Source organism: Canis lupus, chromosome 14 (assembly GCF_011100685.1).
Source record: "Canis lupus familiaris isolate Mischka breed German Shepherd chromosome 14, alternate assembly UU_Cfam_GSD_1.0, whole genome shotgun sequence".
Taxonomy (NCBI): domain Eukaryota; kingdom Metazoa; phylum Chordata; class Mammalia; order Carnivora; family Canidae; genus Canis; species Canis lupus.
The window spans coordinates 42,551,251-42,576,035 of NC_049235.1; the positions used below are offsets into that span (position 1 = coordinate 42,551,251).

General features: G+C 43.8%; 1 protein-coding gene and 2 long non-coding RNA genes across 6 annotated transcripts in view; 1 reads left to right on the forward strand and 2 right to left on the reverse strand.

Annotated features, from left to right (window-relative positions):
- Window positions 1-5,102, reverse strand: part of LOC102152268 — a 52,137-nt gene extending 47,035 nt beyond the window's left edge. The window contains exon 1 of one of the 2 annotated variants that reach the window (XR_005369633.1): window positions 4,676-5,102. This is a non-coding gene — a long non-coding RNA (uncharacterized LOC102152268). The remainder of the gene's footprint in view (window positions 1-4,675) is intronic. The other variant, XR_005369632.1, reaches the window with a different exon arrangement.
- The window catches only part of CHN2 (chimerin 2), a 295,757-nt gene that overhangs the window by 238,132 nt on the left and 32,840 nt on the right, over window positions 1-24,785 (forward strand). Inside the window, exons 1-2 of one of the 2 annotated variants that reach the window (XM_038557213.1) lie at window positions 22,967-23,212; window positions 23,314-23,391. In XM_038557213.1, the coding sequence (XP_038413141.1) occupies window positions 23,174-23,212; window positions 23,314-23,391 (117 nt within the window). In that variant the 5' untranslated portion in view covers window positions 22,967-23,173. Of the gene's footprint in view, window positions 1-22,966; window positions 23,213-23,313; window positions 23,392-24,785 lie in introns of those variants that run through there. The other variant, XM_038557212.1, reaches the window with a different exon arrangement.
- LOC102152224 lies at window positions 13,058-24,342 on the reverse strand. 2 transcript variants are annotated; one of them, XR_005369631.1, is made up of 5 exons: window positions 20,678-24,342; window positions 20,043-20,153; window positions 18,077-18,148; window positions 17,307-17,354; window positions 13,058-14,195 (listed from the first exon to the last, which is right to left on the reverse strand). It is a non-coding gene; the product is annotated as an uncharacterized LOC102152224 (long non-coding RNA). The 2 variants fall into 2 exon arrangements; XR_005369630.1 differs by lacking the exons at window positions 13,058-14,195; window positions 17,307-17,354 and having other exon boundaries at window positions 17,411-18,148; window positions 20,678-20,799; window positions 21,231-24,342.

Consider the following 24,785-nt stretch of genomic DNA (forward strand, 5'->3'; position numbering starts at 1 on the left):
ATGTTGGCTGTCCCATCTCTGTTCTCTCATGGCTTCAGTATTATATCATTATCTGGTTACTTGTCGCATCCCCATCCCTCACTTTAACATTTCAAGAGCATCTGTGAAACTAATGTTAAAGTTAATGTTTTTTGAACATTTGAAGATGGAAAATGGTTTCAGCTAATTCCTCATTTGAAAGTAAAGAAACTGAGGCCTTAATACATCAGGTTTCTTGGCCGAGATCTTAGCGGTCAGGATGAAAAAAAACAAAACAAAACAAAAAAAAAACAAGTGCCATGTGTCATAAGCAGGAGACTTCTCAATGGAATCAAAATATTTATCAAATGTCCCCTCTCAGAAGTCTTAGTTGCCCTCAATCACTTGGATATGAAAGGATGTGCTTTAGTCTGGCAAGTACACCCAAGAAGATAAGTCCTATTGCTTTGGCCTTTCCCTTCGTCAATCTCATCTGCAAAGCTCTTGGTGTAATGATCCGGGGGTGTGAAAAAATATCAGAATTCAGGAACAGACAGATGTAATGCCCAGAGGACACACTGGTGAAATTCAACCAGCTAAGAACTCTGTTGCCTTGAACTGGACAGTGATTCTTTCACAAAAACGTCTCCCCTGCATTTGAATTAAGTTACACAAAACTGGGAGAGACCAGTTCCCTGTTTCCTTTTATGTGGTTTCAGGTTTGCCCAGGAATCTCGCATCTCTCCTGTTGCGATGCTCCTTGCCAGGAACATGGTGGATCAGGAATCAGGTTCTCCCCCACCTCAGAGGGCCCTGAAAATCTCAGGTCCACACACTGTAATTTTTAAAACATTTTTTTTCTCACATTTCTTTTCAAAGACTTGTAGGCTTTTTGGAAGAATTGTCATATTTCTTCTTTCGTGTGCTTTTTATCCTCACTTCTTTTTCACATGGTACTAATTCCTTTTCTCTTACTGTGCTTCCCCATCATCTGGTTTCACATGTAATTTGGAGCTTTCATTTTTTTTTTTGCCATTGAATGGGGAAATATCACACTAGTGAAATCAGCCCAAGGTGATCCTAGCTGGCCCTTCTCCCTGTACAGATCAAACTTTTCCAATTCACCCCAACTCCAGTCCTTTCTTAGGTAAGATTGGGTAAAACCACCGTGGATCAGCCAGGAAGGCCCCCATTGCCTCAGGATACAAACCGTCTGGTTAATTATGCATTGGGAGAGGGAACAAAGAATTCTTTTCTGAGGTCAACCTCCTCTCTCTGTCTCTAAGGCAAATCAGGTACAGTTGCCCCCTTTCCAAACCAGCAGCTCCCAATCTCACTGCAGCCCTCAGTGTTTTTTGAAGCAAATTTCCCTTGGCACGTGCACATTGGAACTACCTGAGCATCTTTTAAAAATGTCGATGCCTAGCTTCTGCCCCCAGACATCCTGATTTAGTTGATCCAGGATGGTAAGTAGACCTCTGAGTTTTTAAAGCTCCCCAAGCATAGTTTGGGAACCACGTCATTCCTAATGCCTGCGCCTCACATACCCTCAGAGCAGATCTTGGGGACAGGCCCCACTTCCTCCAGGGCACCCTTACCCTATTGTAACAATAGAAATATGGGGGCAAATTCAAATCCAGCCGATATTTACTGAGCATCTATTATATGTCATGCCCTGCGCTGGGAATTTCTTATGCTTTGTCTTATATCTTGCAGGGGGATTAGGGGCAAGTGCCCATTTTAAAGGCAAAAAGCTGTCTTGTGAAATAAGGGTAACTCTCGGATCTTCATGATCTATGGCTTCCTGCTTCCAGTATGCTCCTCAGATAGAGTGGTTTACTCTGTGCTCACTTCAAACGTGAGGAAGGATGGTTTTACAAGGCCAGAAATGGGGAAGAGAGTGGGAAGGAGTGAAGACCCCAGAAGTTTGTCCCATCTGCATTCAACTGAACCATGTTTACCAAGTTTGAGCAGCTAATTTTTCTATGAAAAGTACAAAAAATTGTGTAAAGGTTAGAGATGTGGGACACAAGCCAGACCAATTTTGGTCTCGAAAGCCAGCTCTGTTCCCTATTAGCTGTGGGGCAAGGCAAATTATTTATCCCCTAAGCCTCTAAGATTCTACTTCTCGGTGTCTACCTCCTGGGTAATGAAGTAAAGGCGTGTCGCGTAGAGAGCATGATGTCTCTAGAAGCATAATCTTTGATTACCAGTATCATCACCCTCAGTATCATAACATAGCTTCAGGGAAGTAAATGTTGAAAATGGTCATCAACTTCTTAGCCTTATGAACAGATAGATATATGCCTTTTCTTTCTTTCTTTTCTTTCTTTCTTTCTCTTTCTTTCTTTCTTTCTTTCTTTCTTTCTTTCTTTCTTCCTTCCTTCCTTCCTTCCTTCCTTCCTTCCTTTCTTCCTTCCTTTCTTTCTTTCTTTCTTTTTTTTTTTTAGGTTTATTTATTTCAGACAGAGAATGCAAGCGAGGGGGTAGGGTTGAGGGAGAGAGAGAGAGAAAGAGAGAATGCTCCAGCAGACTTCCTGCTGAGTGCAGAGCCAGATGCAGGGCTCAATTCTGGAGATCATTACCTGAGCCCAAATCGTGAGTTAGATGCTTAACTGACCGAGCCACCAGGTGCCCCAGCATATGTGCCTTTTTCTACCAATCTTATGTGCTTACTCTTGCACACCTTAGAAGTGTTTACTAATTAATAGCTGTGATTCTCTTCATTGTGACCTTTCTTTACAATATGAAGAGAAATGACTCAGCTCAGTCTTTGGCCCAGCTCAGGTACATTGATGGTTTGTACCTGAGCTGTGTGCCTCCTGGAGGAGCACCAGAAATGTTGACTTGGACCAGAATCTCTCAAAAATGTTAAGATGCTCTTATTATTCTCCTTTTCATATTTTTAAGCCTAAAGCTAATAACCCGAAGCTCTGGAGAGATATTCTTGTTTAAGACATGTAGCTCCAGATGTCACAATTTGATTTTTTTTTTAAGGTCAAGAATGATTTATTTTAAATCATCTTGGCTTCAGAACTTCTTGTTAGAGCATTAATAAATCTTAGATTCCAAAACCTTTCCCGGTATAGCTTCTTTGGATAGGATCATGCTCTGACAATGGGAGCAAGCAATGGTTGCTAATGTCAGGGAGATGAAGTAGAAAGAACAGTGGATTGGGATTCCAGAAACCTCGTTTCGTGGTGCTATTTTGCTACCAACTTGCTTGGGAACCTAGAACAGACTCCCCCATTGCTCTGAGCCTCCATTTCCTCATCTGTAAGATGAGGAAGTTGCTCTAATAACTGCTTACCAGAAACAGTAATTGATCTCGTCTCACTGTATTGTTTCATCTTATGATAATGATTTACTCTACCTTGTAGAATAAATTGTTGTCATTCCATTCTGTTCTCATTCAGAGTAACTAAAACCGTACTACTTCCTCTAGATTCTTGACCAAAGTAATAAATTGCAGGGGAAACTCTGTGTTCTAAGCAGCCTGTCAAGTATATATTTCCCAAGAAACTGCTCTCAGTTTACTTGCTCATCTGTTTATTCATTCAGAAGTATTTATTGAACACTCTACAGACAGACAATGTGCTAAAGGCAGGAATACAGCAATGAGCAAGACAGACATGGCCATATAGGATTTAGGACCAAACAGTGCCAGAAGAAAAACAAGTACATAAATAATCGTCTGTGCTAAGACAGACACAGAGAAAAGCTTTCTGGGGAAAGTGATGAATGGCCCGGGGGAAGTTGGAAGGATGAATAGGAGTTAGCAAGGTGAACGAAGAAGAAGGACAATGTCAGATGGGATGGAATATATCCTGAGGAGGTCCAAGTTTACAACTGTGGTCTCAGCTTACTGGGATTTTATGCATATACTTATATAAGCGCTCATTTTAAGTTATGTACTTAGCAGAAGAATTTATTTTCAGGCAGTAAAGGTTCGTATTCTTAGAACAATGCCAACTATGGAGATTACTCAAGACGAAGAAATAGGCCCAGAGGGAGAGGAATTTTCAGATGTGAAATACAGCGGTGATGAACGGCACAGCTCTCTCTGCATATGTAAAAATTCCTGGGCTATATGCCCTTTTCTTAGTCTTTGAACTGCCTTGAGTGAGAACAAGGACTGGATCTTATTTTGACGTTGGGTGCCCAGAGCACCTAGGACAGAGCCTAACGCTTAGGGGGTATTCACTTAATATTGGTCAGTTGTTTGATTGATTTGTTGGTTAATTGGTTTGTTGTTTCTTGGGTGGATGGATAGATGACAAATGGATGGGAAGATGGAAGGAGAAAGGGATCAAAGGATGAATCTGGATAGATAGGTAAATAGGTAGGTGGGTGGCTGTGTGGATGGTTGGAGAGGAGACATAAGATACGAAATGTCCAAAATGGTGCCATACATACATAATAAACTGTTAATTACATATTTCTGTTATCCTATAGCATAGAAATAGTGTTTTTCATATTCATTAAAACATTTGTGCATCTATAAATTCCCACTCGTTTAACCTACTTTTATACTGTTTGTGGAAGACTCTTTTTCTCATCATGGAAAAAAGTATACCAGTTGTTTCACATTTATTTTATTTGTACAGAAAAACTAAAATACAAATGCATTATGCATAAAGCTTAACACCATATGTAACAGTGCCTGCAACCAGGCAAGCAAGCCCAAAGCAGTGATACTCCCCAAGCTTCTACTCACCCCACATATGTACTACTTCTCCTTAGGGTCCTGGTGGTTGGTTTTTGGGCTTTTGCCAGAATGTAACAGGTTTTGGAAGGATACAGAAAAACAGGCAGGAGGGCAGTTTCCTCTAGATTCCTATTGTTTAAGACATGTCATGTGGGGCTAAGAGACTGTTCTTCTCCATCAGAGGGCTTTTGAAAACAAGATGAGTGGATGCCAGGACCTTGTGTCATGGCCCAGAGATCCTGGGAATTTCAGACTAACTGGCACCAGGGAGCTGAGAGGTCACAATGTGGAATGCTAGGATTCAGATGACACCCTGGGTTCCATCCATTGGGACACCACAGCAATTCTTAGGGGCCCATGGGAACCAGCATGTTGTGTCCAAGTTCTGCTGGTATACAGACCCAAGAATAAGTGCCCAAAAGTGGTGGTGCTTCCTGCCCTGCCTGCCTGAATCCAACGTCCCAAAGTGCTCTCTAGGCCATTAGCCATCAGCTGTGGCCAGACATCCTGTGCTTACTCTTCTTCATGTTTTCTCATCCACTGGCCCTGAATGACTCATCCTGTGGAAGAGAAAGGACATGTAATGCCCCTCTGCACTCCCTACAATGTCACCCAGGTTTCTTAGGTGTGCATCATTCAAGGATATAGCAGGACCACTAGCTAAGTTTATTTAAAGAGTACCTGTTATTAGTAATAGTCATAGCTAATCATAGGTTACTAATAGTAATCATTATTAATAATAGTAATCATCATCATCATCATATTCAACCTTTACTGAGCCTTTGTTGTGTTTGGGGCACTGCAAATTATGTGCGCTGTTGGTTTGAATCCTCAGAACGGTTCTAAGATTAAGTGTCAAGTATTAGTTTCCCAAACACTAGTATTATTAGATACTCATTAGCCTTACATGGTTACAACTAAGTGGAAAATGCTGATACTTCTAAACAATAATATAAATAGTAATTTTCTAAGAAAAGGACATATGTAGAATTTTTTCATTCTTTAAATATAGAACAACTGGAAGTAACTAATATTATAAGGAATACCAGTCTGAAACCTGAGTGGATGGTATAGAAGGGGAGTCAGCACAAACTATGCTTCATGTCCTATGAGTAGTCTGAGAACAATTAGGAAGTAGGTATAAGTCTACACCATCTGGATTTGATGTGACTGTCTTTGAAAATGGTTACTCATAATACATACCAAGTGTGGCCCAGTGATTCCCGAGAGTCACTGAGGGTGTGTTTTTAGAAATGTGCCCTCTGCTCCATGGTACTCAGAAAAGTGCTTTGTCACAGGAGCAAGGAACTCCATCTGCTGCCAACACCCAGTCATATGGGCAAGGTAAGAAAGTTGAAAGTGAAGATTTTGAGCCCATTCACATTTTCGCAGGCTGCCCTGCTGCTGTTCATCACATTCCCCAAGAGTCCAGAAGGCTCTTTCCTGAGTAGCATGCTGGAAGCCCAGGACCAAACTACCAGTCATATTTCCATCCAGGACCAATATAAGCTCTAATTTCTTCCTCCATGCTGTTTGCTTTCTATAAACTCTCCTCCTACAGGGATCCCTGGGTGGCTCACTGGTTTGCTGCCTGCCTTTGGCCCAGGGCGTGATCCTGGGGTCCCGGGATTGAGTCCCATGTCAGGCTCCCAGCATGGAGCCTGCTTCTCCCTCCTCCTGTGTCTCTGCCTCTCTCTCTCTCTCTCTCTATGTCTATCATAAATAAATAAATCTTAAAAAAAAAAAAACTCTCCTCCTACAATATACCCTTTGTACCATTTTTCCTTCTGATATCAGAATATTTTGAGATACAAGCCTGTTTTTGCAGCATTTACACATCTTCAACGCAACCTCATACTCCTCAACCCCATACTCCTCATACTCCATACTTCTTGGTACCGTATGCCAAGAAGAACTGCCCTTTGTGATCAAAATACTTCCAGCTTAAACTCAACTCTCTGGTGATTTGGTCAAATTAAAATAACCCTATGTTTTTTAATCATGGCTGATCAGAAAATGATTTTTTTGCCATATACATAAAGGTAGTCTTAGTTATACTCACATGTCAACACCTTCCTAAGATTAGGCCTTACTTTGAAAGCATCACCTGCATAATCATTAAAGTTAATTTATTCATTAAATTATATATGCATGCATACATATAAAACGATGCCAGGCCTAGATCTGAGCAATTTACAGCTTACAACTTAAATTGCACACTTAATCATCTGTGAGTACCTACTATTATTATCTACATTTTACATTTGAGGAAATGAAAGTACAGAGAAGTTTAGTGACTTGGCATAAGGTCACCAGGCTGAGAAGGGTTGGAGCAGGAATCTGAATCCAGACAACTTAGCCCCAGAGTCTACTCATAACAAGGAACTCTTAGCAAAACAAACTTTTCACCATTTTTAGAGTTTATTTGCCATTTCTCTGACCATGGGGTTTGATAACCACACAGCAACACAGCATTTTCAGCTGAAATAGCACATTGCCAATGACAGTGTTAGCTTCTTAAACATTCATCAGGAGATGGTGGGAAACCTTTAGTCATTGATAAAAATAAAAAATGGAGCTGTGTTTCATTTTTATTATGGTAAGACTGAAGTAAAAAAAAGGTTAAACTAGAAAAAATTTCACTTATCTCACATAGAAGCTCCACTACCCCAAATCATTACTGATATATTACAAAATCTAAATTCTTATAGCTATACTATACATGTTAAGATGTCATTTTCTGAGTCTAAAATGTATTTAGAGAAAATCTATGTTATACAACCATAGTTAGTCTTTATTCCTTTGGTACCTGACTGCTGTTACAAACAGTATCTATGACAGAAACAGTATTTCTATTTTAAAACTTGTATTGCTCTTGGCTCAAGGTCAAAATCTCTTCAGAGATTTAACCTAAATCGTGTGTTTTTATAGAATAATGTTCTCATGTATTTGGGGAAAATTTTAATTCATATCAGTAAATGCCATTAAATGGCACGGTTTGGCTCCATAGAGAGTGAATCCTTCCTTAATACCTGTTAGATGAAGAGTTTTCATTTCCAATAATGTTACTTAGCCACTTATGCACATCTGAGACTTTCTTTAAATACAGCTATGAGATCCACAGAAGACTCTAAAACTTTATATTCATCCAGTTTCTAGTTATGTTTAAAACCAACCTAATTTTTTCTCCTAAGGTAAATACTCCTGGTACAAAATGAAACTGATGTAAACTGGAAAAAAAAATTTTTGTCTCTCTGTAGCAAAAGTTTGCTTTTTATCTCATCCCAGTCATAAAGGTAATATAATTAAAGGAATTTTGAAAGATAAAGAAAATACATCGGTCTATTTCCTTGCAGCAACTTCCATTTGGATTTATTTTTAAGATTTTATTTATTTATTCATAGAGACACAGAGAGAGAGAGAGAGAGGGGCAGAGGCACAGGCAGAGGGAGAAGCAGGCTCCATACAGGGAGCCCGATGTGGGACTCGATCCAGGGTCCCCAGGATCAAACCCCGGGCTGCAGGCGGCGCTAAACCACTGCGCCACTGGGGCTGCCCCATTTGGATTTTTAAATATATTTGCAAGCATAGTACATTTATAATTTTATATCCCACCATTTGCATAGCATATTATAGCCAAATTACTATATACTCTTCATAGACATCATTCTTGATTGTTGCTTGAGTCTAATACTTGTTTAGCTGTTTCCTAAAGTTAGGTTATGCACAATATATTCCATTTTTAATATTAAAAATAATGCTGCTCTGAATGCCGTTCTGTATTTAGGGTCATCTCCTTAGGATAGATTCTTAGAAATTGAATTATATAAACTTAAAGAAATTAATATATTTTTTAAAGATTTTATTTATTTATTCATGAGAGGCATAGAGAGAGAGAGAGGCAGAGACACAGGCAGAAGGAGAAGCAGGCTCCATGCAGGAAGCCTGATGTGGGACTCGATCCCAGGACTCCAGGATCACACCCTGGGCCGAAGGCAGGTGCTCAACCTCTGAGCCACCCAGGGATCCCAGAAATTAGTATTTTGAAACTCTTGATGCGCATGTCCAAATTACTAAGATGAGTTTAACGATGTACATTGGCTGACAGTTTCCTGCCTGTGTTTGATGGGCTCTTGTGGGGTGCGTGTGTGTGTGGCCTAGCTTGTACAGCCTGGGAGAGCATGGGCAGCGACCAGATCTGCTGTAGCATAGTGGAAAGAGCTTGAACCTGCCATCCAGAGACCTGGCTTTTTGTCCTGGTTCTACAACTAACGGGCTCCGTGAATCTGTGCAGCTGACTTGCCATCCTGCCGTTTGTGAAATGGGAAGATTGCCCCAGACACATTCACTTATTTAGAAACCGCGGTTGAGTGCTCTTGCTAGTCCTTTTTGCCAAAGAGATTAGAAAATATGGATGCAGTAAATCCTTCCTCAGGACATGACGCCCTACTGGAGGACAAAATGTGGAGAGGGCGAATCACATGACCTTTAGGAGGAAGAACTACTGAGCAGCTGCTCGGTTGTTCAAACCTGACTTCTTAGTTGCACGAGCCTAGAGTAGTGAAAACCCTCTTAGCTTCGGTTTCCTCGTTTACGAAATGGGGATGATACTACCTATGGCATGAGCCAGACGAAAGGAGGCAGTGGTTAACGGGCCTGGCACAGTATGTGCTCAACGATTGTTAGGACTCATTTTTTCTGTTTTGTTGCTGATGTCATTCGAATATATTTGGTAAGTTTTGAGTGGTGGGGAGCATATTGCAAGGGCATGGCTTCACAGAAGCATATCATGTGTTCAGAGAATGGGTCCCAGGTTCTAAGCATTGACACAATGTGGGAAGCAGGAAGAGGCCCAGCCTGCGAGGGAGGCCACTGGCCACATCTAAGGTGCTTTCTGGTTCTAATAGGCTATGGAGGCCACTTCACAGAGGGGGCATGGACGCCCCACCCAAAAGTCGGTTTGGTGTTGAAACTGATGATGCCACATGCCCATCAAGAGGATATGAGAAGTACAATTACTCACATAATGAGATTCCCTGGGGCCAGCAGGATAGACTCTCCAGAAGCTTTAAAAATGACTGGAGAGAGCTTAAAGGGACAACTGGCTTAGGGTTTTAGGGTGCCTAGGGGGAGATTTGCATGGTTTTGACTTCTCACTGGCCTCAAGGGACGGGGTGTGGGGGCCTTCTGAAAGCCGTCAGCAAACACCAAAAATGGAGTCAGGTTCTTTAGTACATGGGCTGTGGTGCGTTTATGATGGATGAAGGAAATCTCAATAGCTTTCTTCCCTTCTTAAAAGGAAAAACAGTCTCTCTGGATCCCACTTCTCCCCACCTCTTTCTGCTGCTCCCCTGGCTCTCCGTGCTCTCCAGTACTGATTCTACAATATTCTACTCCAGTGTGCTCTTCCCATTCTTTCCCAAAGCTTCTACAATCAGGTTTCCCCCTATCACCTTAGAGACTGCTCCTGTTAAGGTGATCACTTGGTCTCTCATGGTGCTAAAACCTTTGGTTCTTTCTTAGTCTCCATCATACCTGGCCTATAAACAGCATTAAATACAATTGATCATCTCTTCAATCATCTTCCAGAATATCAAATTTGCCTTTCTCTTTTTCTTTGGTCAGTTTCTTCTGAATTTCCTAACTTCATAATAGTTGGAGTGCCCTGGGGCTCAGTGCTGGGGCCTCTGCTGTTCGGTGTCCACTGACTCCCTTGCTATAAATCCATCTCCCCAGGGTAACTCCCAAGGGTGTATCTCCAGCATCTATCCCCTCCCCCCCAGAACTCCAGGTTCTTTTTTAAGATTTTAATTATTTATTTTTAAAGGGGAGCAGAGAGGCAGAGGAGAGGGGAGAAGGATAACCAGACTCGGCTCTGAGAGTAGAACCCAATGCAGGGCTTGATTTCATGATCCTGAGATCATGACTTGAGCTTAACCAACTGAGTTTGAACTCAGGTTTCTAGGCCTACTTCATATTAAACACACCAAATAGAGTTCCTGACCATCTCCCTCACTCTTGCCCCTTTTGTGATCTTCTTCCTCTCATTTATTTTTAAAGATTTATTTATTTATTTATTTATTTGAGAGAGAGTGTGCATGTGAGTCGGGGGAGGAGCAGAGGGAGAGAATCCCCAAGAGGACTTCCCACTCAGTGCACTGACCCCATGACCCATTAGATCATGACCCTAGCCACAACCAACAGTCAGATGCCCAACCGACTAAGCCACTCAAGAGCCCCCTTCTTCCTCTCATTTAATGGAAACTTTATCTATTTAGTTGCTCAGGCCCCAAACTGTACTGTTATCCCAGGGTCCTCTTTCTCTCTTATACCTCACATCCAACCTGTCAGCTAGTCTTATGAACTCTGCCTTGAGAAAATACGGAGAATCTGACCACCACACACCACCTCCACCACCCCTACCCTGGTCCAATCCACTGCCTTCTCTTCGCCTTTGAGTTGCCTCCCAGCTGACCTCTCTGCTTCCACCTTCATGCTCCTGTGGTCCTCAACACAGCAGGCAGAGCAGTGCTTTTTAAGAATAATTCAGATCAGGGGGATCCCTGGGTGGCGCAGTGGTTTGGCTCCTGCCTTTGGCCCAGGGCGGAATCCTGGAGACCTGGGATCGAATCCCATGTCGGGCTCCCGGTGCATGGAGCCTGCTTCTCCCTCTGCCTGTGCCTCTCTCTCTCTCTCTCTCTCTATCGTAAATAAATAAAAAAAAATGAAATATTTACTATTAAATATGCTTTTAAAAAAAGAGTAATTCAGATCATACCGCAAATCCATGCAAGGCCCTACAGTTGGTGGTCATGCCACTCAGAGTAAAAAATGGGAGTTCTTACCCTCTTCCGCAGGGCTCTGGGGGGCTTGCCTCATCTAGTACATGCTATGCTAGCCACTCTTCATTTTTGCTATTTAATTTTTTAAAAATATTTTATTTCTTTATTCCTGAGAGGCACAGAGAGGCAGAGATACAGACAGAGGGAGAAGCAGGCTCCCTGTGGGGAGCCCGATGTGGGACTCGATCCCAGGACCCCGGGATCATGACCTGAGCTAAAGGCAGATGCTCAACCACTGAGCCACCCAGGTGCCCCTATCTTTGCTATTTCCTGAACATGCCAACCTCACTCCTCTCTCAGGGATTTTGCATTTGCCATACCCTCTGCCTGGAAGGCTTTTCCTGCAGACATCAGCATGGCTCACCCCGTTACCTCCTGCCAGTCTTTTCTCAACTGTGACCTTTTCATTGAGGCCTCTCCTGATGATTCTGCTTTAAATTGCACCCTCCACAAATTGTACCCTCCACCCCTAGCCTATATTCTCAGTTTATTTTTCTTCATGGCACTTACCTCTTCTTAGAATAATCTATAATATACTTATAAGTTTTGTTTATGTCTGCAGTCCAAGAGAGTGGAGATTTTTGTCAGTTGTTCACTACTCTATCCCATTGATGTTAAACAGGGTCTGATATACAATCAGTGTCTAATAAATTTTTGTGGAAGGAAGGAAAGGAAGGAAGGAAGGAAGGAAGGAAGGAAGGAAGGAAGGAAGGAAGGAAGGAAGGAAGGAAGGAAGGAAGGAAAAAACTATGTTTGAAACATGTCCAAGAATAATTCTGTTGCATTAAAACGGAGTTGAGGTCAAAGTGGATGTGGTCGTTTCATACTGAGCTATCCCTCTGCAGCATGGGTGCTTACACATGAGCATGACAGTCTGTCTTCCCAGAGCCGGCACCTACTGGTGGAAGTGTCTGCATCACCCCACATACTCTGACATTGCATCTGGGAAGGAGCTACAGGGTCATGTTCTTGGCATAAGGCTGGCCAACACACAGATATGAGGACCAACTGTAGAGTTTGAAAATCCCAGTCACACAGAAGAACAGAAATAAGCTTCAATTCACATTTGGAATTTGCAGGCATCCATATTTCAAACTGCTGGGTTCATAAATAGCCCCAGGAGCTATATCGGGCAATATCAGCTGCACAGCTGTGAATGGCGTCAGAGACTATTTTGTTTGGGTGATTGCTCACTGTAAAAGCCCAGTATGGGATTTGAGATTTTTTTTTTTTGTGAAAATTTGAAAAGCCATTTAATCGGAGTCTTTGTCCTTTGCAACATAGGAGAGTTTGCATGCAGAAAACAGCTGGTCAATTCGATTTTTTTTTTTCTTCTAGTAAAGGTGCGCCTTACCCCAGTTGTTTACCAAAGTACCTGGTGAAAAGTAGTTTGGGACTCTTTGGCACATTTTGCTCTGCAAATTGCCAGGCTGCAGTATGACGAGAGAATGTAATTCAGCAAACCTATAGCCTCTGGCAGAGATTTCTCAGGCTCAGCTGGGTGAGCTACAGTGGCAAGGAAAGTGTAAGAGGAAGTACAGTTGGGTTCTACTATACAGTTGGGTGCCATAAGCCAGAAATGGAGCATCTTTGACTTTTGTAATAAAACACATAGGTCGATCATTCGGGGCAACTGCTTCTTTGGCCTGATGAAGGGAAGGTACATGACAGCAAGGGAATACAAAGAAAAGGAAATGAATGTGGACTATGAGAAGAGGAGGAAGACAGCAGCTGGGAACTTTGTAATAACAGCTTCTCCCTTAAAATATGTATTGTTTCTCTGGGTCTTAGTTTTACAAAAGGTTACCTAAAATATTCTAAAGCAATTTTAAGGCACTTGATTCAACAAGTGCTCCATTCTCTCAAAAATAACCCGGCCAGACCTTCTTAAACTTGGCACATAGGAAATCTGAGAGTCTTAAAGTTCTCATTTAAGTAAATGGATGACTACAGTGATGTATCCACTCTATTCTTCCCTCTTTTAAAAACTGGGCGCAAAAACAGCAACAACTACGGGTTCAAATGTGTGAGATGCTTAACACAACCTAGAGAGTCTGTCTCTAACACAGAGGATTTTTTGTGTCCACCTCTGAGGCGTCTGTGAGAGACATCAGCAATTAGCCAAAATCGTTGACCTCCACCCCAATAAAACAGCTGGAGAAGTGATGCAGGGAGAACAGCAATGATAACATTACACACTCGGTCAACCCAGGAAGTATCAGATTATTTAGCTGCTTCCAAACAAGGTGCTTTGGTCCGTTTTAGAGACCACACAGGCCCTTCAGTTTGGGGTGAACACTTACTGCTGTGGATGAGGGGAAATGAGTCGTAAAAGACCGGTCCTTCAGCCCTTTTGTGCCTCTCGTATTGAGAGTGGCCATCTGTCCCTGGAGAACAATTGGAGTGGCAGCTGGGCATGTTGTGCCATCAGAGATAAAGGCTCCTTCTCCTCGGACCAGAGCACAGCAGTTTTGGAGGTCACTGGCAGTTTTAGGAGTCAGCCAGGGCAGCCCTCAGTCCCTGGCGTTTTGATGGACTCTGATGACACCAGGATTCTGCAGCTCTGACCAGCATGTGGGCAGGAGAGATGGCAGGGTCCCACCTGCTGTCTCGCATTTTTTTAGCAGTCATGGGGATAAGCTTGCAGCTCAGCCACATCCTTGTATTATCTTCCTCCTATTTCAGGGCTTAAAACCAAAAGCAGAGAATATAGCAAACACTGCTGGGGCAGTTCTTAGGAGGAGCAAGGAATATTTATCTGGCATCGGTAGTGTTCAGAGTACATGGGATCAACTAGGCTGGGCTTAGTGGCATTAATAAAAGGAAACCATCCCTTTGATTATCATTCAGGAATCTGAGCTTATTTCACTTAAAATTTCTGATTTTTTTCACTTGCTATCAGGAATAGAGAGGCACATCTAGGATGCCACCGCAAAAATTGTAATTCCTGCCCCATATCCACCAGTCCTATATGTGTATGTGTGTGTATGTATACATATAATGTATATATGTATGCGTGTATATATTTTTATATTTTTTGTTTTGAGCTGACTAGATGCCTGCAGCATTTTACTGAGTGTCTCTGGGCAAGGTTTAATGTTTTGTGGCTTTGGGGAAATAACATGCAGCCCAGACATATGTGTGGGAAGTGAACGAAGGGTCTAAGAAAACTATAAGAACATGCTGACTCTTTGTAAAATTATAAGTCATTTTGATAGAAGGCAAGGAAAGTAGAAATACTGCGAAAAAGGTGGGTACTTATTTTTATGCAACGGAGCTTCTGTGAGTGCCAAGCTAGTGTTGGTCTCATGTTAATCGCTGGAGATATGTTCATAGAACTTTGGGGAGTACCCCATGTTAAAAGTTTCTAAAGAGCCTCTGGGAACAGAGAGGAGAGATGAGTCCTTGTGTCAGTGAGCTGTTAGCCACCACTGCTGATCTGCCACAACCGAAGTGTCAGGCATTCCCATGGAAAGAGAATCAAGACACTGGATTCTATTCCCCTGGACATGCCTGTTAGCACCTTGGTTTCCTTAACTGTAAAGTGAGGATAATGATACCCACTCTACCTTCTTGATACAGGAAAGATACACTATAACATACCCCACAAATATGCGATGCTACTTTTAATATTACTCTACTGCCAAACCTGGTTGTATCCTTCAGGGCCTGGCCTGCAGGATCTCCCCATTTCCAGGGCCTCATCCTGTGACACAAGGGATCCGACCACTTCATCAAAAGAAAACCCTAAGTGCATGGCCAGTGGCTTTTATATCAGAGGCTCACAAGAGTACAACTAGATAAGCAGTGATGATAATGAGCCTCTATGGTGGTCCTTTGACCTCAAGATACTTTATGGCCATGGACATTCATTGATTCATTCATTCAGCATAACTTAGTAAGAGCCTATTTTGTGCCCAGTGCAAGGTATGGCCTTGGGGTCTTATTCGTGATGAGAGCACACACAGCACCTGATGTCATAAAGCTAACAGTCTAAAAAGGGTCATGAACAATAATTTTAAAAGTGTATCAATAGTTTATTGTTATAAATTCTCAAGATGACAGGAAGAAAGGGAAGGGAAGCAGGGCTGGAAAGGCGGCAGGGGCCTACACAGACCCCTGTAGGCCATGGTTTGGATTTTTGCTTTTAGCTTAAGAATCCATGGAGGTTTTAAGTAGCACAATGGCAGGTGGAGGTGGGGTGGCATAGAAACATGTTCACATGTTTGGAAAGATATCGATTCCTTGTGGGAGGGGAGGATGCTCAACAGCATTTAGCACTTGGACACCTCCATCTTCTCTAACAATTTCCCTGGATTGAAGCCCTTGAGATTCGTACAGCAGCTTTCAATGCCAAGAGTGTATATTTGAATCTCCTAGAGGATTTCTTTTTTTTAAGTTAGGAGTCCATCCCCAGAAATTTGGATTTAAGTGGCCCTAGACGGAGCTTGAACATGGCTTTTGTTTTGTTCCCACGTAAATATCATCAAAGTTGAGACCCATAAATTCAATGGAAAGCACAAAATGGGTCTTCAAAGTGTGGATCAACATGAGCAATACCTGGAAACCTGTTAGAACTACAGATTGTTAGGCATGCTCTCCCACTGACTGAGTGAGAAATGCTGGGGCTGCCCAACGGTCTGTGTTTTCACAAGCCTTCTGGGGGTTCTGAGGCTAGCCCCAGTGTGAGAAGCACCAGCTGTTGTCATCTCACAAGCAAGAGAACCAGAGCCTGGATCTGGTTCTAGATCTAGTTGTAGAATAGCCCTGTGACACGTGGGAATGGAGCGGGTGCAAATCATGAACTTCTCAGACCCTCGGTTCTCACCTGTAAAAACGGCAGGCAGGATTGGATGAGCTCAAAGGTCATCTATGATGTTATGGATTTATTATCAAGGCACACTAAACCCAACAAACTTTTTATAATGTACTTTTACAAAATCCACATCTTTATATAATGGAAATAGAATGTGATCAATGTAGGAAACTCCAAAATTAATGAAAAAGAAGAAAGTAAATGTCAATTAAAATTACTTCACCCAGAGATGACTGCCACTTATCTCCAACAGTTTGGTGTGTTAGAGAAGTTTTTTCTGATATTTCCAGTGTCATCAAATTAACAAAAGTGGGAATCATAGTATAGATGGTTCAGGAGCCTACTTCTTACCAAACTTCATTATATCAGGAGCATATCCCTTCATCATTAAAAGTTATTTTAATCATCTTTGTTAATATGTATATAATATTCCGGGCAGCCCGGGTGGCTCAGCGGTTTAGCGCTGCCTTCAGTCCAGCGCATGATCCTGGGGACCTAGGATCGAGTCCCACATCGGGCTTCCAGCATGGAGCCTGCTTCTCCCTCTGGCTGTGTCTCTGCCTCTCTTTCTCTCTCTCTCTCTCTCTGTCTCTGTCTCTCATGAGTAAGTAAATAAAATCTTTAAAAAATATATGTATATAATATTCCATGACATGTTTACACCATAATTCAACCTCTCCCCTCTCTTGGACATGTAAGGCTTTTCTCATTTCTCATTAGTAGTGTTAGGATAAATATCTCTTTATGTATCTTTTCTAACTAATTCATCTGAAGATCTTTGGTTGGTTGGTTGGTTGGTGTTTTGTTTTGTTTTGTTTTGTTTTGTTTTGTTTTTGTGGGGGAGAGGCCAGGGGAGGGGCAGAGAGTTAAGGAGACAGAAAATCTTAAGCAGACTCCGTACCCAGCACACAGCCTGACACAGGGCTTGATCTCATAACCCTGAGATCATGACCTGAGCCAAAATCAAGAGTCAGACGCTTACCTGACTGAGCCACCCAGGCGCCCCATGTCTGAAAACCATAAGAGAATCCTAGAAATAGAATCATTTGATCAATGCACATGAGACATTTGATCCATGGCCAGCTTTCTCCCCAGACACGAGCTACCTCATCCAAACACCAGCAGTACATCAAAGAGCTCTCCTCAGGACACCCTCACAGCATTAGTGGTATCGATTTCCATTTCCAATACTTGCCATGAGGCAACAGCTGCCTGTAGCTGCAGGGTAGAGCTTGCAGCCGGGGTGGAGCTCAGGCTGTCACCCCCTAAGGGGGACTCAGACTCAAGGGACAGAGAAGCCCAGGAACACAAGAGCTGGGGCTGGAATAGTGGAGAGAGACTCTCCAGGGACGGATGATGACATTTTCAATGAACCTTCTTTAAAATGCAGAATGGGATTTACTTGAAGTCTGAGGAAGAATGGGAGGTTGATGATAGATCACCCTTTCTAGAAATTAGTACTAAAAAGGCAGAATGTCATGGTCCCCTAGAGATGGGGCTGCCCGAGTCAGGTGGAGAGAGGGGGCCTCTGGTGGACAAACTTCTGAGGTCCCTCTGGGCTTATGATGCTAGATGACTAAAGTCAGCACAGAGGGAAGGGTATTCCTCTTTCTCCCACCGCCCCTCTCTCCTGGGCACTCTGCATGCACATGAGCACCCCAGTGGGCTTCCTTTTTCCACATCTTCCCGCCCCCCTGCCCCACCCTTGCCTCCTTGTCTTCACCCGACACCCTTCCACTGCCTTCTTGCTACCTGATTCTTGGCTTCAGGATCCTCCTCATAGAAAGAAGGGCAGTGAGAGGCCGCAAAAAATAGAATCCAAACCTTTAATTTATAAAAAGGAAAAAGGAAGTGGTGAGCTTATTTCACTATTTATTTATAGCCCCACCTACTTCCAAAAGCATCTTAAGTAGCACCTGCTCTGGAAGAGGCTTCAGGGAAAACAAAAGTCTCCTCTTTAAAAAACAGACCAGGAAACACCAGCCCTGGGAGCTGCTAATGGTTAACAGTGGGGAAGAGAATAATTTGGGCCTTTAACCCCTGGATATTTTTAAATGTGGACCTTATTTCAATGAGGCCATTTCCAGGGTAGATTAAAGCAAAGATTTATTGTACATCCAAAAGAAGTGAAACTAAGTGTTCAAACAAAAACTTGTTAGCACTATTCACAATAGTCAAAAGGTAAAAACAGTGCAAATGCACATCAACAAAATGTAGTGTGTCCATACAATGGATTATTATTCAGGAATAAAAATCAATGAAATATTGGTACGTGCTACAGCACAGATGAACCGTGAAAATATTTTCCTGAGTGAAAGAAGTCAGTCCCCAAAGGCCATATATGGTATGATCCCGTTTATATGAAATATTCAGAACTGGGAAATCCATAGAGATAGAAAGCAGACTTGTGGCTGCCAGGGACCAGAAGGAGAAGGGGATGGTGAGTGACTGCTTAATGAGTGTGGGGTCTCATTTTGGGTGATGGGAATGTTCTGGAGAGTTGTAATGATTCCAGAGCATTAGTGAATGTGCTTAATGCCACTGAATTGCTGAAATGGTTCAAATGGTAAATTTTATGTTACGTGTATTTAAACACAATCAAAAACAAACTTGGTATTATGTTGAGTGAAATGAGTCAATCGGAGAAGGACAAACATTATATGGTCTCATTCATTTGGGGAATATAAATAATAGCGAAAGGGAATAGAAGGGAAGGGAGAAGAAATGTGTGGGAAATATCAGAAAGGGAGACAGAACATAAAGACTCCTAACTCTGGGAAACGAACTAGGGGTGGTGGAAAGGGAGGAGGGCAGGGGGTGGGGGTGAATGGGTGACGGGCACTGAGGGGGGCAATTGACGGGATGAGCACTGGATGTTATTCTTTATGTTGGCAAATTGAACACCAATACAAAATAAATTTATTATTAAAAAATAAAAAATACTTGTTCATAGCAAAAAAGAAAGAAAAAAGCATAGACCTAGTTAGTTGTGCCTGGGTTCTAATCTCAGCCCTACCACTTACCTGCTGTGTAACCTTGGGCACATCACTTAAACTCTCAGTTCCCATTTCTTCATCTGTAAAGTGGGGATCATTATAATAATCCCTACCTTATAAATCTCAAATGAGTCAATGTATGTAAAGTACTTAGTACCACACCTGGCACATAGGAAGCATGCTGATAAATATTTGTGTTATTAACCTAACCCAGGTATTCCCCGCTGTAGGTAGTTTTGCCCCAGAGGAGAAAATTGGCAATGTCTAGAGAGATTTTTGATTACTACAGTTGGGGGGTTCCGTTGGCATCAGCAGGTAGAGGCGAGGGATACCACTAAACACCCTACTGTGCACAGAGCAGCCTCCCACAACAAAGAATTATCTGGTCCCAAATGTCAGTGGTTCCACGGTTGAGAATCCCTGATTTACATGGAGCATGTAGGGAAATGTGCTTCCTCTAATGAATGTGTAGACAAAACTAGGTCAGACAGAAATTTTTTGCTAGAAAGGACTGTCAGCAAAACTATTAAATGTCCACCGTGTATAGAGAGCATGGCTCAGTCATTATGGGGGCTATAAAAGAAACCAAGGCGCTATCCTTGAGATGCTTGGGCGAAGACGAGCTCTGTGTGACGGAGTTAAGAGGGGAATTTTACCAAGAGATGTTTGTAATCGCTTTTCCTGTAGTAAGAGGGTGATCTGGGGTCATCCACACTACTCACAATAATGCTCACTCAAATGCCAGCACTTCTGGTTCCTTGTAAAGATGCATCTTAAGTAGCCACTGTGTGGTTCCTTCACGTGTCTGAATGCATCTTGTGTTTGGGTAAATTCTATGGAACAAATATCCGAAAAAGAAACCAGTGTCACAAATAGAAGTAAAAATTACTTGTTATAAGTAAAGGCACAGACACAAGATAAAATATTAAATCTCCTTGTGTTCAACCACCCATGTACCAAAAGGCAAAGGAGATCCTTTTTGCCCACTTTCCATTTAAGGAGTTGTTTTATTAGATTCTAAAACCATACATCCATATAATTAGCCTAGCTTAGTTCAGAGAATCCATTTTACACAGAATGGCTCACCACCAAAAGGCCTCTGTGGACTAGCTAGCAGTGAAGGTTTGGGAAGGGACGCTATTCCTTCTCTCTCCCTTTCTGTCTTTAGGCTAAAGATTACAAGCCTTTCAAAGATATACCATGTTTCCACTCAATCCCATTGAGTGACAGATGTCCTTTATGATTAGGTGATGAGCAGTCTGGTGGGGCCCATCAGCAAGGCAGATCACTGGAGGTTTAGGTCCTTGGAAGCTAACGCATGGTGATGGGGGATCATAAGATAGACAGGAGACCCTACCCCATACAGTCACTTTTGCACAGCTTCCTCCACAATGCTGGCTTCCCATAGGTACAGGTAGTTCCTGGCAACTTATATTAATTAATTCAGTGCCTACCATGGCAAGGAATTTTATTAGGTACCTGTGAAGAAGAAACAGGTGAATTAGACAATAGAGCGTGTCATGATGATTTCTCAATAGGGCAGGGGCAAGCATAAATCGCTGTCATATAAGTTAGAACGCGACAAGTGAAATCAGAAAAATGTGGAAAAAGCTATTTGGGATTTCAGAGGAGATAGTTGGCCTCCAGTGGGGAGTTTGGAGAAGACTTTTCGGAGAGGGTGGCATTTGAGTTAGAATGTGAATGTTGTTGAGCCTATCAACATGTAGAATGATACTGGAAGATGCTACAAGACAGAGGCAGCTACTGAGGTGAGGGGTGTGTCAGAGAAGAGAGGTTTTGTAGGATTTATGGAGGGGAGTGCCGGCAAATAGATGAGCCGGGTAGACTGAGACAAGGTCATGAAAAACCCACAATGCCCCAACACGGTTAGGCCGTGGAGAATCACTGACCTTTTCTGGGCTGGTGCATCCAGACTACGAATACTGTGCCGCCACGTGCAGTGTGCTGCGGAGATACTGTGGGGCAAGAATGGGAAGAGGGGCAGACTTGGCCAGTATTTCAGATCAAGCAGGACACAAATGGCAGGACATGGCACCATATCAGCTTATCTGGGCCAGGACCTGGTGTTCAGGAACCACAGGTGCTGGACACAGATACTTTGGGTTCAAGTCCTGAGCTGTGCCACTTAAGCCAATGGCCTGTGCTTTACCTCTCAGTGCCTCAATCTCTTCATCCAAAAAAAAATGGGAGTCAAAGTCTTGTTTCTCATACACATGAGCTGAAAAGTAAACACGTAAGTGCCTTTAACACATTGCAGATATCACCCTGCACAACGTAAGTTATCGTGCTCAGTAGTTCAATATAAACATTGACTCTTAAGGGCGCATGGGTGACTCCGTTGGTTAAGCGTCTGACTCTTGGCTTCACCTCAGGTCGTGATCTCAGGGTCATGAGATCGAGCTCTGCATCGGGCTCTGGGGGGGGAGGGTGTGGAGTCTGCTTAAGATTCTCCGTCTCCTTCCACCCCTCCCTTCCCATCCCTTCAAAAACAGAAAAAAAAATTGGCTCTTGTTACCCCTGAGGGTACAAGGGTGACCTGAGAGAATGCACTTCTGAACTACGGTAGGACAATGGTAATTGTCAGGAATAAAGAATTCCACAGGAAAACAGCAACCTCACTTTATTCTCCACAAGGCTGCTTGCAGGGGCTGAAACGTGGGGCCCTGTCTCGGTAGAAGCCAGGATGGCACCCCTGGCCTGTGCATCTACCCCCACGGCCTGGCTACCCGCATTCTCCTCACTTTCTGGTTCCCACAGCATTGATTTTACTTGCGGGCATTAGCCGCATCGAACCTTGTCAGCAGACCAGGAGTTCTCCCCAGACATAATGATTTCCTCACTGCTACAGTGACGAGACTTGGGTCCAAAACTTCTGGTCCCAGGGGAGCCCATCAAACAGATGATGCTTTCAAGAAGCATCAGGCTTGGGGAGCATCAGGCTTGGGCGCTAACAGAATGAACATGCAAGATGTCATATTTAAGATAAAGGCAACTTTGACGTTTGGGTTTTAGTTAAGGAACACCTGTGTCTCCAGTGTGTGTGTGTGTGTGTGTGTGTGTGTGTGTGTGTGTGCACGCACACTGGTGGGGAGGAGAGAGACTGGGAGCAAGACATCCCACGTCTTCTGTTGAAACCCTGGCTGTAGAGCTCAGAGCTAAAATGCCATGCTCTTTTTCCATGCCCAGTCACTGTTCAGACTGCTCTGATTTAATGCATGCATAAGAATAAAAATTAAGCTTCAAGTGCTAGGGCAGTTTTTTTTTTTTTTTTTTTAAGTGAGGCAGGCTTTATCCCCATAAGATTAAACAATCATCAGGGTTTAAAGGTTTAATCTGCCAGAGTCCAGCCCCGGATGGGGTTCAGAGCCCCAAAATAATTGGATACAGCCCCAGGCTTTGAACGTCAGAGCGAGTAGGGGTGTGTGTGTGTGTGTGTGTATGAAATGTGCACAGGCACGAGGGGTCTGTCCTGTGGCGGGAGCCCTGAAGCCGCCTGCCCCTGCCGCCTCCCCCGGGGCCCGGCGGCGCCCGGATACAGCTTCTGGGGCTTGCTGTGCACATGAATGTGCGCTATTGTTCAGGCACACGTCGGCCCTAAGAACTAGCACCGAACAGCCCCGTCCTTATTCAGACGCAGAGCCCCCTCCATCACTCAAAGCAGCCCGTCCAGGTCACATGCCCGGGGCCGCTGCAGACAGGACGCAGCTGCCTCGAATCTGCTGCCTGACATTAGCCGCGGTTCGGAAGACCTGCCAGCGCTGAGCCTTCACGGGGGAATCTAGAAGGATGTGGGGTGCAGGCACTATGTTCTCCGAGGAACTGTGGCCGGAAAATGAGAAAAAATGTGCGGTGCTTCGGAAGCCTAAGCAAGGCAGGAAACGCCAGGAGCTGCTGGCCGTGGCCTTGGGGGTGAAGGTGGGAGTCAAAGGCGCCTTTCTCTGGCCCCCTCTCAAACTCTTTGCCTGTTCGCAGATCTCGTCCCTGGTCCGAAGGGCCGCCCTCACGCACAACGACAACCACTTCAACTACGAGAAGACCCACAACTTCAAGGTAAGCAAGCCGCTGCGCTCCTCCTTCTGGGGGCAGGGGGCAGGCGGAGGGGTGCCCCTGGCCGTTCCCGGCTCGTCTTGGCTTGTGAAGCACCGAGAGGGCACGTTGCTCAGCTTTCCGCGTCTGGCCCCATGCATGACCTCGCACCGTTGCTTGGTATCAAACTGGAGCCCCCACCCAGCAAGCAGTGTGCTCTGTGCTGACACCTAGAAACACCTTCATGGGGGTGACATGAGTTGCAGGCAGCTGGGCCCGTTGCCGCTGCAAACCGCTGTCCGGCCGAGGAGCAGCGGCGCGGGCCAGGCCGCGGGCATCCGGAGGTCTTCTGGAACATCGGGCGGTACTTTTCCACTCAGGGTAGCTCTAAAGACTATTGCTGTCTCTGAGCAACAGAAAACAGTTGCCCATTTCACAGTCTGTGTTCCGTCTTTGTTTTCAGGGATGCTAACTCCTTTGGTTTATGTGTCGACAGCTGTGAAAGCAAACGATGACAGGAGATACCATCCAGTAGCTTTTGTTTGCGCTCCAGGTCCAGGGGGGGCACCCCCACACACCCCGGGCTCCCTCCCGGGGCAGCCTTGATCCTGCTCAGCAGACCAAACAAAAAGATAACGGAAAGCTGGTGGGGGCTTTAGTGGATCTTCCCCTGTGTGTTTATAAACTGGAAACACTGCCGTCTTCATTTCGGACTAGCGCTTGTAGCAAAGGGCCTAACGTCAGAAATCACGGCCTATTTCCTTTGCCCTAATGTGTTTTCCAAGCAGGGCTGCTGGGGGGGGGGATTCTGATGCCACATTGCCTGGCCGGGGATGCCGTGGAGTGGAGGAGGGATGGGATGGAGTTTGAGGTTTGACCCCAATTATCAGCAAATGGGCTGACAACTTGGAAGTTGGAAAGTGTGGAGATGGAGAATCCAAGAAGAAAAGAAGAGGCGGGGGCAAGCAAATTATGAACTGCTTTTTTTTTTTTTTTTTTTTTTTTTTTTGTAAACTTACTTCCTTTAGGACCAATAGCCTGAGTAACTGTTGGAACCAGAGAGCCCTTTGTCAGAGGTGACCAGGGAAACCTCTTTTATTCTTTCACTCTGTCGCTTTCCAGTTCTTCATAAGGACAAATATGTGTCTATTAAATATACATTCATGTCAGTTCAGTCTGTTTGCCCTGCTGCTGTTTTTAGAAAGTGAGCGGCTCGGGCATTTGCATGCTATAATTGAGCTGAGGAATGGAATTATCCAGCTCTCCATATTTAGCATGAGGATGAAGAATTGCATTATATAGATCCTCATTGATGCCAAGGCTCTTGATATTTCGCCCATTGCTGAGTAGTGATGGGCCTGATTGGGGACACAGGAAGCGGTTTATGTTTTTTCTCTCTTTTCTCATTTCTGTATTTA